Below are 12,103 nucleotides of genomic sequence, written 5' to 3'. Positions count from 1 at the left end.
CTTTGTCATCTGTCCATCGACTAAAGATACGGTGAAAGTAACCGTGATGAAGGAAAAGTAGAAGTGTTGAACTTAGAGCTAGTAGAGAAATCTGCTTGCATGGCCAATGCTCAGTGCAAGAAACTGGACAGCAGGTATGTCAGGATATGTCATAACAAAGTGGCCAATATAGAGAAACTTAAAAACATGACTCAGTAAAACTGCAGTTGCCAGCCCCCTTGGGACAAAGGAGCTTCTGGTTCTCATAGTCTTGAGCTGAACTGACTTTGACTTTCCCAAATAGTTCATGTGCCACCCTCCCAAGCTACAGTTATTATCACGTGACTGACTTTCCCAGTGACACCAGTGAGACTTGGGACGTTTCCCCAGACAATCCCACACAAGCAAAGAAAAAGCTCATTGTAGTAGCACATTAATACACTGGTCACAGTGCCACTTCATCATCAGCAACAACCATGGCTTACCAGAAGGAATATAAAAAAGTTCATAAACTATAAAGATGTTTCACAGAATTTAAGCTGCTCACTTTGTCAGATAAATTAGAGAAACAATGGCTTTCATTTTTTAAATAGATCAGTTTTATTCTGCTAGTTCCATAAAAACAATGTAAACACAGGCGTTCTGTACATCTTGCTGGTGAATTCACATAATGCTTAGTTCCCTGATCCTTTGACCTCCTTGTCTTCTCCGGTTATTTTCTGTTTGGACCCCTGGCCACAGGAGTGGAGTGGGGTTGGGGCTTAGGAGAGAGCAATGTGGCTTTTTGGTATGATTTGTTTTATTGCTTGCCCTCTCAGCACACTCCTGTTACTCCTAACAAAGTTTGAGATTTAAGCCCTTAAACCTGTAGGTTTCACCATCAGTTTTTCTTTTTTTTTTGCATAGGCATTACTAGGGACATAAATGGGAGACTGGCATAGAAAGTGGTGAGGAGCCGAAGCCAAGGAATTTCTTTAAACACAAGATGAAAATACTCTGTTCTGTCCAAAGCATCACCTAATGGTGTGAGGCATCTCACTTAGCTGTGGAGAAGTCCTTGGAATTAGATCTCAGAAAGACAGCTTTAAGACAGTAAAACCTTTTGGCAATGGGCTAATTGCCTTAAGAGTTCTACTTGAAAGACCTTGCAGGTGGAGAAATTGTCCTACAAAGATTCTTGGATATGTTAGTGGAGATAACTGACATGGGTAGCTGTGGGCCAACCAGGAACTGTCAACAACCCGATCTCTGCAAAACCAGGATGGCCAGTTAATAGTTTCTTCAGTTCTCTGATGGTCACAAATGTAATTTTATTTTATTTAGCCTTGTGGAGGTTCTGCAACAAATGTAATTTTAAAGGAATTGGGAGCCAGAAAGATAAATGCAATTCCTTCAACTACGTGATAGGGCAGACTGGTGAATCTGGGTTCCCAGAGTGTGGAGCAAGTGCCCTGCATCAGAGAATGGCCCAGGGGGAACGTGCATGATGCCGAACCCCGCAGGACAGAATTACTTCAGTCGCCTGCTCCTGACTACCATAAGGACGAAGCCTCAGTGTCTCAGTTTCTTTTGGAGACAGTGTCTCCCTCTGTTGCCCAGGCTGGAGTGCAGTGGTGTGATCTTGGCTCACTGCAACCTCCACCTCCTGGGTTCAAGCAATGCTGCCTCAGCCTCCCCAGTAGCTGGGACTACAGGCGTGTGCCACCACACCCGGCTAATTTTTGTATTTGTAGTAGAGACGGGGTTTCATCATGTTGGCCAGGCTGGTCTCGAACTCCTGGCCTCAAGTGACACGCCTGCCTCAACCTCCCAAAGTGCTGGGATTACAGGCGTGAGCCACCGCACCTGGCCTCTATGCTTGAATTTCTACTCTTAGCTAATCTCTCTAACACACATGCCCTTCATTGGGTAAAGCTGGCTCAGCAGACTAATTACAGCTGTCATGTAATACAAGCCTCTCCCTGGCTTGTATTATCTCATGGATGCCTTCTATTTGTGACAAGTGCTATGAATATTCCTTTTTAAGAAGTGATACAAAATCTTTTTTTTTCTTGAACAGGATTTTTAACTCAATGAGACAGTGTAAACATCATGACAATTCTGGAATGTCTGAAGTTTGAGATAGAAGATTGTCTAAGAAAAGCTAAGATTGTCTTAGCTGTTTGTGGTATCCGAATTCCTCTGGAACATGGGCATCAGGAACCAAGCGATGCCACTGCTACTGGGCAGGGTTTTTATATTTTACCTAAACAGAGACAAATGACGCTGACCTACCTTAATGAAATTTCAGAAAAACCATCTGGAATCAGCCCCATCATGTCCAGATTGGAAGGTATTTGGGGATCAATGAAACATACCAGAAATACTTTTCTTCCCCCAAACCAAATGTAATGAATGTCAAAAGTATTGATGCTAATTTAGATTGTGATTACATATTAAGTTTTGCTTCATTAATTGTAGCACTGGCAGCTGTTTTTTGAACGCTGCATATTAAACTGTAGGCAGCTGACAACAAATATCAGCGGAAGGGGATATTTAAAAGCCAGTTAAATTAATCATTGCTTTTTAGGAAACTGAGCCAAGATTAACCCCCTGGAGCTTTTACCGACAGACCCTCGCCAAAATCTCCCACAAGGAACATTTGTAGGCTATTTTGTTTTGAGATGTTAACCCGTCTCCGATGCCTTGCTGACATTTTAGATTATATATACAAGCCCTATAATGAATAGCATTCACAAAATTTATGAGGCAAAAAATTAAAATTGTTCAAAAGCCTGATTTTTGCTGGCAAAGTTTATCCATGAGAACATAGCAATTAGCCCCCTACCTCTCCAAAAGAAACCCTACAACCCTAAAACCCTAAAACCAATCCAAATTGTGTAATTTAGAAGAAATCGGTTTTCAGTGTGTACGACTGAAGAGTTCATTAAGGTTTTGCAGCTGGAGGTTTAAAAAATCCCACTTTTCGAAAATATCTGACAATCAAGGGCACAGAGACTAGCGTAATGCTGATTCTCACTGGCGCAAACAGCTTGTGGATTGCATAGGCCACCACGAAGGTACTTGTGCCTGCTGCCATTTTTGACTGTACCAGGGACTCTTTAAATCCGAGTTTCAGCAGGATTGCAGACATGTCCACACCACTAGGGGGGAAGAAGCAAAGAAAACAATTATTACAGCAAGGGATTAAACGAAGAAATTGATTTGGCTATAAGATTTACAGTATTTTAAAAAATGTAATGAAGTAGCTGAATGAATAAAAGTCTTAGTGGCCAGGTGCAGTGGCTCACGCCTGTAATCCTAGCACTTTGGGAGGCCGAGGTGGGAGGATTGCTTGAGCTCAGGAGTTCAAGACCAGCCTGGGCAGCATAGCAACACTCTTGTCTCAACACAACAAAAAAACATACAATTGGCCTGACGCGGGGGCTCACACCTGTAATCTCAGCACTTTGGGAGGCCGAGGGGGCGGATCACTAGGTCAAGAGATTGAGACCATCCTGACCAACAGGGTGAAACCCTGGCTCTACTAAAAAGACAAAAATTAGCCAGGCTTGGTGGCATGCGACTGTAGTCCCAGTTACTCGGGAGGCTGAGGCAGGAGAACCACTTGAACCCGGGAGGCAGAGCTTGCAGTGAGCCGAGATCACGCCACTGCACTCCAGTCTGGCAACAGAGCGAGAGTCCGTCCCCCAAAACAAACAAACAAAAAAATCAGCTGGGTGCAGTGGTGCATGCCTGTAGTGTCAGCTACTTGGGAGGCTGAGGTGGGAGGATCACTTGAGCCCAGGGAGGTCGAGACTGCAGTGAGCTGTGATCGTGCCACTGCACTCCAGCCTGGGCAGCAGAGTGAGACCCTGTCTTAAAAAAAAAGTCTTAGCAAACACGTTCTTATTCACATAGAATCTTACATGACAGTAAAAAACAAATATTAATTACTGTCAAAAATCTTACCTTGACACAACCATGTAAAATATGCCCAAGGAGATTAATGAGATTCCAATGTGCAATGACACGCCAACAGTGCCATACTCTTGAAAAATCTTTTTCAGTTGCTGTGACTTGCTTTGCTTTTTCTCCTCTGTGCAGCTGACGCTGCTGCCTGTTGTCCCCGTGGCCTGGCTGGGGTCCTGTGTATGCATCAGAGAAGAGGAGGTGCTTTAGGGCAGGCACGGGCAGTCATTACCGGCTTTTACACACGCATGCAATGTTATACTCTTTCCTGCTGGATGAGAGATCAGTTACCCCTTTCCTTTTTCTTTTGAGACAGAGTCTCACTCTGTCGTCCAGGCTGGAGTGCAGTGGCATGATTGTGGCTCATTGCAACCTCTGCCTCCCTGGTTCAAAGGATTCTTTTGCCTCAGCCTCCCAAGTAGCTGGGATTACAGGTGTGTGCCACCACACCCAGCTCATTTTTTGTATTTTTAGTAGAGATGGGGTTTCACTGTGTTAGCCAGGTTGGTCTTGATCTCCTGACCTGGTGATCCACCCGCCTTGGCCTCCCAAAGTGCTAGGATAGCAGGCGTGGATCAGTTACCCCTTTCTTACTCAGTGAGCCGAGTTCGAGCCAACTTAGTCACTAAGTGCAATGCAAGCCTGGAACTAGGTGTGGCCGGCAGAATGATGGCTCCCAAGATGTCCCAATCCCAGGATCTGTGAATATGTCACCTTACATGGCAGAAGAACTTTGCAGATGTGATTAAGGGTCTTGAGATAGGGAGATGATCCCGGATTACCTGGGCTACATTATTACCAACGTCATCACAAGGGTCCTTATAAGTGAAGAGAGGGAGGCAGGAAACTCAGTGTCGGGGAGGGGGTTGTGAGGACAGAAGCAGAGTGAGAGGGCTGAAGATGCGGTGCTACTGGCTTATGGAGGCAAGGGCCGTGAGCCAAGGAATGCAAGCGGCTTTAAGCTGGAAAAGGCAGGACATGGATTCGAGCCTCTAGAAGGACCCATCTCTGCTGAGACCTTGACTTTAGTGCATTAAGACCCATTTTGGACTTCTGACCTCTAGAAGTGTAAGATAATAAATGTGGATTGTTTTAAACCACCAGGTATGTGCTCATCTGTTACAGCAGCAATAGTAACTAAAACACCAGGGCTCACAAGCTTGGGGACAATGATCCTCTATCAAGCATTTTCTCTGAGCCAGGTGGTCCTCCAACCCTTTCTCCTTCCATCCTCGTGCCAACCTTCAGAGGTAGATACTACTGCTTTTCCCACTTTGCAAAGGAGCAACACAGGCTTGGTGAGGTGAGGTCATTGGCCTGACGTCACCAAGATTAGAACCCAGGCCCTCCAAGGCCACGGCCTGAGCACGTGACAACCATGTTATATGCCATCAAAAAAGGACGGTGCGCACAAAATTAATGCAGCAAAAGCGATGGCAGATTTACTCCTAGAATCAAGATTTACACCTGACATCTGAAACACACAAAGTGGGGGCGATTTTGGCACAGTGCCCTACCAGGACTTGTACAGAAATCATGGATTGCATGGGACATCTGCTAACAGTTACTGAGCACCTACCAAGCCTGGAATGTGTGGGAGAAACAAAAATACCAACCTCACCCACATTAGGGGAGGGAAAAAAACCACTCCTCAATAACAGAGCACTTTAATCAAAAGACTTCTCTAAGGACAGTCCTGGGGCTTGTCCCGGCAGGTGATGCGCACCTGGCTGGAGGTCAGCTCTTGTTATGGGCTCTGCAGCTGGCCCACTTTTACCCTGTTATTTTTAGAGGCATAAGATTTTTTAGAACATTTGAGGAAAACCCTCAGTGTCCCGATGACAGGTCCCTTCTGCTGAGCCAGGAGTTGAGCTTCCACTTCAAAGGCGTCATTTCATAAATCCCTCACTGCCTCATGACCCAGGAACCTTTGTCGCTCCTGTTTTGACAGATGGATGACTGAGGCTCAGGAGGGAGGGACGGCTAACTGGCAGCATGGACTGGTGACTGGGCTGGTGACCACCAGGCCTCAGCCTCTGTGGTACTCAGCAGGCTCCCCTTTCCTGTCCTGCCAGAATGACCATTCTTAAAGGAAGACACTTTTCCAGAACGTCCAGGCTCTGGAGGGGAGGAGGGAAGATGTCATCAGCCCCCCTTTCTTTGGCCAGCACATGTGACCTCCCGTTTCCTTGAAGCCTTCTGACTGGTCCTGCCAGCCCCGGCCAGGATGGCTGTGGAGGGCATCGGTTCTCCCTGATAAACAAGCCCCACCCACCTCCAGCTGCTGAGGGAGGCTGCAGAGGGGACAGCAGCCAGGTGGTGGGGACTGATAGGAGGCCACCTACAGCCCCTCGCAGGGCCAAACACCCATGCCCTTGACACCTGGCCCCATTCTGTCCAATCACTGGACTGAGTGCAGCTGTCTCTGCGAGGGCCCTCTTCTTTATAGTCTTTATTTTGGCAAAAGGACTTTTGGCCAAAAAATAAAAATAAAAAGGCAGCCAGGATTCCAGCTATAGAACTGAGCAGAATCTACTGCAAGACTGTGGTAAGGCCAAGACATTCAGACACAGGGACAATCTCGGGTTAGCTGGCACCACGGTTGGCTTCTGACATTCTAGAGAACACCCAGTTACTGGACAATTTTATTCCTTTTGTTTTGATAAAAACACCCATCTATAAGCACTGTGAGCCATGCATTTTTCTTCCTAACCTTTGGGGAGACTAAAGAAGCTGAAATAAAAGAATTTACGAGGGCGTGACTTGCAGGCAATGGAAAATTTTTAGATATTCATTTCTTCGTGAAACATTGCCGTAAGTACCCGGGATGTGTTGGGCACTGTCCTGAATGCACAGGACGGCGTGACACATCTTCTGTCTGTACTCAGCATGCATGCACATGTGTGTGAGTGTGTGTGTGTGAGACAGTGTGTGTGTGAGACAGTGTGTGTGTGAGATGCCCCTTCTGCCTCTCCCCAGCATTTTTTAAAGTACAAAAACCTGTAATAGAGAAGGGGTAGGAAGGTTTAAAGAATGAGCCAAGGACCTTGCCAAGCCGATCACAGTGTTTGGAGTGACACCTGTTTTCTTCCACTTGATAAATCATATTAATAATAAACACTATATTGTGTATATTTTGTACTAGGCACTGTTCTGAGTACTTTGAAAATATTGGCTGGGCACGGTGACTCATGCTTGTAATCCTAACACTTTGGGAAGCTGAGGTGTAGGAGGATTGCCTGAGGCCAGAAGTTCAAGACCAAGCTGGCCAACATATCTTTTATTTTATTATTTTATATTTTTGAGACAGATTCGTGCTCTGTCGCCCAGGCTGGAGTGGAGTGATACGACCTTGGCTCACTGCAGCCTCCGCCTCCCGGGTTCAAGCGATTCTCCTGCCTCAGCCTCCCGAGAAGCTGGGACTACAGGCACGTGCCACCATGCCCGGCTAATATTTGTATTTTTAGTAGAGACGGGGCTTCATTATGTTAGCCAGGCTGGTCTTGAGCTCCTGACGTCAGGTGATCCACCCACCTTGGCCTCCCAAAGTGCTGGGATTACAGGCGTGAGCCACCGCGCCCGGCCTCGTCTCTAATTTTAAAAAAAGGAAATATTAATGCATATAATCCTCACAACCACCTTGACTACTGTCAACCCCACTTAACAGAAGAGGATCTGAGAAGCCCAGAGAGGTTGAGTAACTTACCGAGGATCACACAGGGATTACTGTCAGAGCTGGGATCCAAACTCGCTGAGTCTGGGTCCAGGGCCTTTGCTCTGAACAACCATGCTATGTTACTCCTCGTGTATTCATGAGTGTCTCCTCTGTGCCAGGCACTGTTCTCAGTGTAGGGGACAGAGCAATGGAAAAAACTGACAAAACCCCACCCTCGATGAGCTTATGGTCTTATGGGAAGGCAGGGACAATAAACAGAAGAGTAAAATACCAGGGCTGCTACCTGTGACAAGTGCCATAGAGAAACACCAATGGGGCGGGAGACAGGGAGTAGGAGGAATGTTAAATAAGGCCATCAGGGAAGGTCTCCCTGAAAAGGTGCCACTGGAACCAGAACTGACGGAGACAAAAGGACACTGGGGCTCTGGGGGAGCAAGTCATCTGCCTGAGCTCCCCCTATGTCCCTGGAAGGAATTAAGTGGCACAGGCAGGCGGGGCTGCTAGGCGGTTTACAGGACATGAAATCATGTTAAGACAAAAAGGCAGGTCTCTTCTGTGGCTTTCCCTACCCCTCTTACAGTGACCCCCTGCCAAGGCAGCGTGGGTGGGCCTCTTTGGCTCTTAATTAAACACCTGGCAAATTTGGAGATCCCAGCTGGGCAGCACACTCCTACCTCCCCGACGAGGGCGGGCGGCCAGAACAGACAGGGGAGGTTCTGGGCTCTGGCCAAGCCCAGACCCTCCCTGCACTGCTCCCAGGCCCTGCTGGGGAAGCGTTTTCTCAGGCAGATGAGTTATCTTTTGTCCTAATCTCCTTTGAGGTTCTGATCCCACTTGGGATTCTGCCGATTTTACCACGGTGCAGAAGAAACAAGGACAGCTCACGGGGCCCTGGGGCCTTGTGACTGTATATATTTACTGCAATTATAGCCATTTCTAACCTTAATTTAGGACACACCAGATGCCAGGTATGAACATATCTCATTTTACATTCATATTCTATGAAGTCTGAATTATTAACGTCCCATTTTACAGATGAGGGGCCTGAGATAGAGAGAAGGGAATTTGATCAAAGTCAACAACAAGTGAGTAGAGAGAGGAATCCAGGGAGTCTGAGGCCAACTCTTTGCCACTGTATACACACACACCACTCCAGTGCCAGGGCCTGAGCTGGGGACAAGGTCAATGTGGCTGACAGACAGGCAGGACAAGAGGCCATTCCAGAGGAGTGCAGAGAAGACCCACAGCCATGGGGTGGAAGCAGGCCCAGTGGAGGCATCCGAGACCTCACAGGTCATTAGAGAGGGCTTCCTGGAGGAAGCTGGGCTGGGCCCTGAAGAATCATCAGGAGGCGGCACGGTGTGTGCAGAAGGTGCCACTCTGGAGAGGATCCCCAAGACCTGTGTGCCACCTGTCGGACTGGAGAAGGCAAGGAAGGAAGTTGATCTGGGCAGGAGGCATGGTGAAAGCTTGGGTCCAATCCCCATCTGCTCCTTACTGAAAAGCTAGGGAACGGTCAGGAGATGCTCGCTGGGCCGGCGGCACTGCGCTGAGGCCTGCACCAGCTCATGGAGTTGTCTCCCAAACTCTTGCTGGGAAGGTGCTATTTTTGGCCCTCTAAAAGGTCAGAAAACAAGCTCAAAAGCCTTCAGGACTCGGTCTGAGGTCACCGGGCGATGAATGGAGGGGCCGTGTCTGCACCCAGGCAAACAAAGAGGCTCCAGACTGGGAGGCCGGATGCGCTCCGGGCTGGACGCCCGGCTCCGCGTGTCTGGGCTTGCCATTCCTGGACCGCCAGACTTCATCATTTACTACTATTTTTATTTAAAAAGACTCACTTGGAAGAAAGTGATAGATTTCTTGAAAGGAAAGCTGGTATGACTGCTCTGAAGGAAAACCAGTTTTCACTTAGCACCAATGGAAAGTGACGGAAATGAAACATAACAAACAGCACTGTGGGTTTCTTGCCCGCGGCTTCCCTGAGGACGCCTGCTCTTCCACTTAGAAGAAAAGGGAGGAGCAGCGAGCGTCGGGAGGTGTTCAAAACACAGCGAGACCCGGCCAGAAGGCCTGGACAACAACTCCGCAGGCAACGTGTGGAAGTTCAGACCAAGTCAGTCGGCTGCGCCCCAGCCTGGCTGAGGCTCTGCAGACCCGGGGCTCGGCCGAAGACTGCGCGACCTTGGGCAGAGCGCCACACCTTCCCGAGCCTCAGTTTCTCTGGCTGTCAACTAGGAGGATCGTTTCCTTGGCTTGCAGGGATTTGGGGTTTCGGGGACCCTGGAAGAGCTCGGTCCCGGGCAGCTACAAGTGCAAAGGCGTCCTTGGCGGAGGCGGCCGGACCCCGGCGCGGCCCTGCGGACGTCTGGGGACCTGGACACCGCCCAGGATCAGGGTCGGGGTGGGGTGCTTACCTGGTGGCCGCGGCAGTCCCCGCGCGCCGTGCGGAGCAGCCGGGCGTCTGGCCTGGGCGGGAGCAGGGCCAGGGCCAGGGGCGGCGGGGCGCAGGGGGCGGTGGCGCCCAGGAGCCAGGTGGCGCGAGGCCGGACCCGGGCGCCCACCCTGCCTGCCGGGCCCAGCAACGCCAGCAACCCGGCCATGGTGCGCAGCTAGGCGCAGCACCCGCGCCGCTGACCCGGGAGGCGGGCGGAGGCCGGGGAGAGTGGGCGGAGCTGACCCGGCGAGGGCCCTCCCCGGCCCCGCCCGCCAGGGGCGCCGCCGCGCGCGCGCTGGGCGGGGCTGAGGAGGCGTGTGCACATCCCCTTGGCTCACCCACTAGCTCCGCTCCTCGGGAGCCGGAGTCCAGGGCTGGTGGGCGGGGCTGAAGGAGCGCGCCCCGCCTCCTCTCCGCTCACCAGCCCCGCCCCTTTGGGGGTGGGTGCAGGTCTTTGCAGGGTCTTGGGCTTTCTAACTGCGGTGTGTAGTTGGCGGGTTTCCTTATTCTGCGGGCACAAAGGTGGGCGTAGGGCCGTGGCTTATGAGCTTTTCTCCCTGCAGAAATGGGTGAAACCTGAAAAAAAATTATAGATATCTTTACGTGTTAGCTCCAAAGAAGAAAATAAATATGAGAATTGACATTAGTACGTGTTTAATAAAAAGTCCTCTAAATGACCCTCATAGATTGTTGGCGTGAATGTAAAGCGAAAGACGGTGTGGCAGTTTCTTGAAAAGTTAAACATACGCTAACCATATAACCCAGCAGCTCCACTCCTCGGTAGCTTCTCAAGAGAAACAAAGCCTCGACACTCAAAGACTGAAATGTGAAGACACCAATGTTTGTAGAGATCTTATAAATATTAGTCAACAATTAGGAATGTCCATAAACTGGGACGTACTGTGGCACAAGTCTTCAATGGAACGCTATGCAACAATTAAAGGGAACAGACTACTGATACATGCACAACATAAATGAATCTCAAAGCTCTTATGCCAATTGAAAAAATCTAGGCACAAAAGTCACACACTGGAGGATTCCAGGTACATGAAGTGCCCAGAATAGGCAAAATCATAGAGACCTAAAACAGATCCGTGGTGGCCTAGGGCTGGGAGTGGGAAATGAGATTGACTGCCAAGGAGTGGGAGGAACGTCTTGGGGTGAGGGAAGGATCCTAAACCCAGGTTGTAGGGATGGTGACAGCTGTGTAACTAAAACTCGTGGGACTGTACACTTAACATGGATGAATTTTATGCTATGTAAATTATACTTCAATAAAGATGTTCTGGCTGGGTGGAATGGCTCATGCGTATAATCCAAGCACGTTGGGAGGCTGAGGTGGGAGGATTACTTGAGCTCAGGAGTTCAAGACCAGCCTGAGCAACATAGCGAAACCCTGTCACTACAAAAATAAAAATAAATTAGCCTGGTGTGGTGGCATGCACCTGTAGTCCCAACTACTCGGGAGGCTGACGCAGAATTGCTTGAGCCTAGGAGGTCCAGGTTTCAGGGAGCCACAATGGTGCTACTGCACTCCAGCCTGGGTGACAGAGCGAGACCCTGTCTCTCTAGAAAAAGAAAAAGAAATATATTTTACAAAAGATGTAATATTCTATTAGTCAACTGCAATTCAACTCAACCAAGCTCTTACACAGGCACAGAAATGATATTAAACACATATGCATTAAAAAATGTTTATTACATAAGATGGAGTTATAGCTGTGAAAGTAACAGGGTCTGTTGGAGGGAGGTCCTAAAGTGCCCCTGGATGGGAATCCTTCCATTTAAGTGTCTGCAAGAAGCTGGGGAAGAGTGCCTAAGGGTGCAGATTGTCTGTCAGGTTGGCCCTAGAAGTCCAGCTGTGTGATTTGGAAGTAGTGACTCAACTTCTGTGAGCCTTGGTCTTTTCATGTGTAAAGTGAAGATAATAATAGTTTCCCCCATGAGATTGTTGAGATAATTCTTTGACACAGTTCTTGGAAAGGGCTTCGCTCAGTGACTGGTGCACAGAGAGGGCACACACGTTAGCTGGGATGTTGTAGAGATGCCTTGCCTGAAGCCCC

At 48.9% G+C, this 12,103-nt stretch overlaps 1 protein-coding gene across 1 annotated transcript; it reads right to left on the bottom strand.

Moving 5' to 3' along the window:
• Positions 1-555: 555 nt before the first annotated feature.
• Positions 556-10,349, bottom strand: FAM210B (family with sequence similarity 210 member B). Its single transcript, XM_034946973.3, has 3 exons — positions 10,021-10,349; positions 3,931-4,106; positions 556-3,122 (listed from the first exon to the last, which is right to left on the bottom strand). Exons 1-3 carry the CDS (start codon positions 10,204-10,206, stop codon positions 2,906-2,908), a joined length of 579 nt encoding a protein of 192 aa, XP_034802864.1. The 5' UTR covers positions 10,207-10,349; the 3' UTR covers positions 556-2,905.
• Between the last annotated feature and the right edge of the window lie 1,754 nt (positions 10,350-12,103).

The sequence above is a fragment of the Pan paniscus genome, chromosome 21 (assembly GCF_029289425.2).
Source record: "Pan paniscus chromosome 21, NHGRI_mPanPan1-v2.0_pri, whole genome shotgun sequence".
Classification (NCBI taxonomy): domain Eukaryota; kingdom Metazoa; phylum Chordata; class Mammalia; order Primates; family Hominidae; genus Pan; species Pan paniscus.
This window is presented reverse-complemented; position numbering and strand designations above follow the sequence as displayed.

Bases quoted from the DNA above. Each gene is read 5' to 3' on its own strand.
- FAM210B (XM_034946973.3), bottom strand. From the start codon at position 10,206: ATGGCCGGGTTGCTGGCGTTGCTGGGCCCGGCAGGCAGGGTGGGCGCC. The intron at 4,107-10,020 runs GTAAGCACCCCA...ATGCATACACAG, and splicing joins GGGACTGCCGCGGCCACCAG to GACCCCAGCCAGGCCACGGG. The intron at 3,123-3,930 runs GTAAGATTTTTG...CTTCCCCCCTAG, and splicing joins TTTTACATGGTTGTGTCAAG to TGGTGTGGACATGTCTGCAA.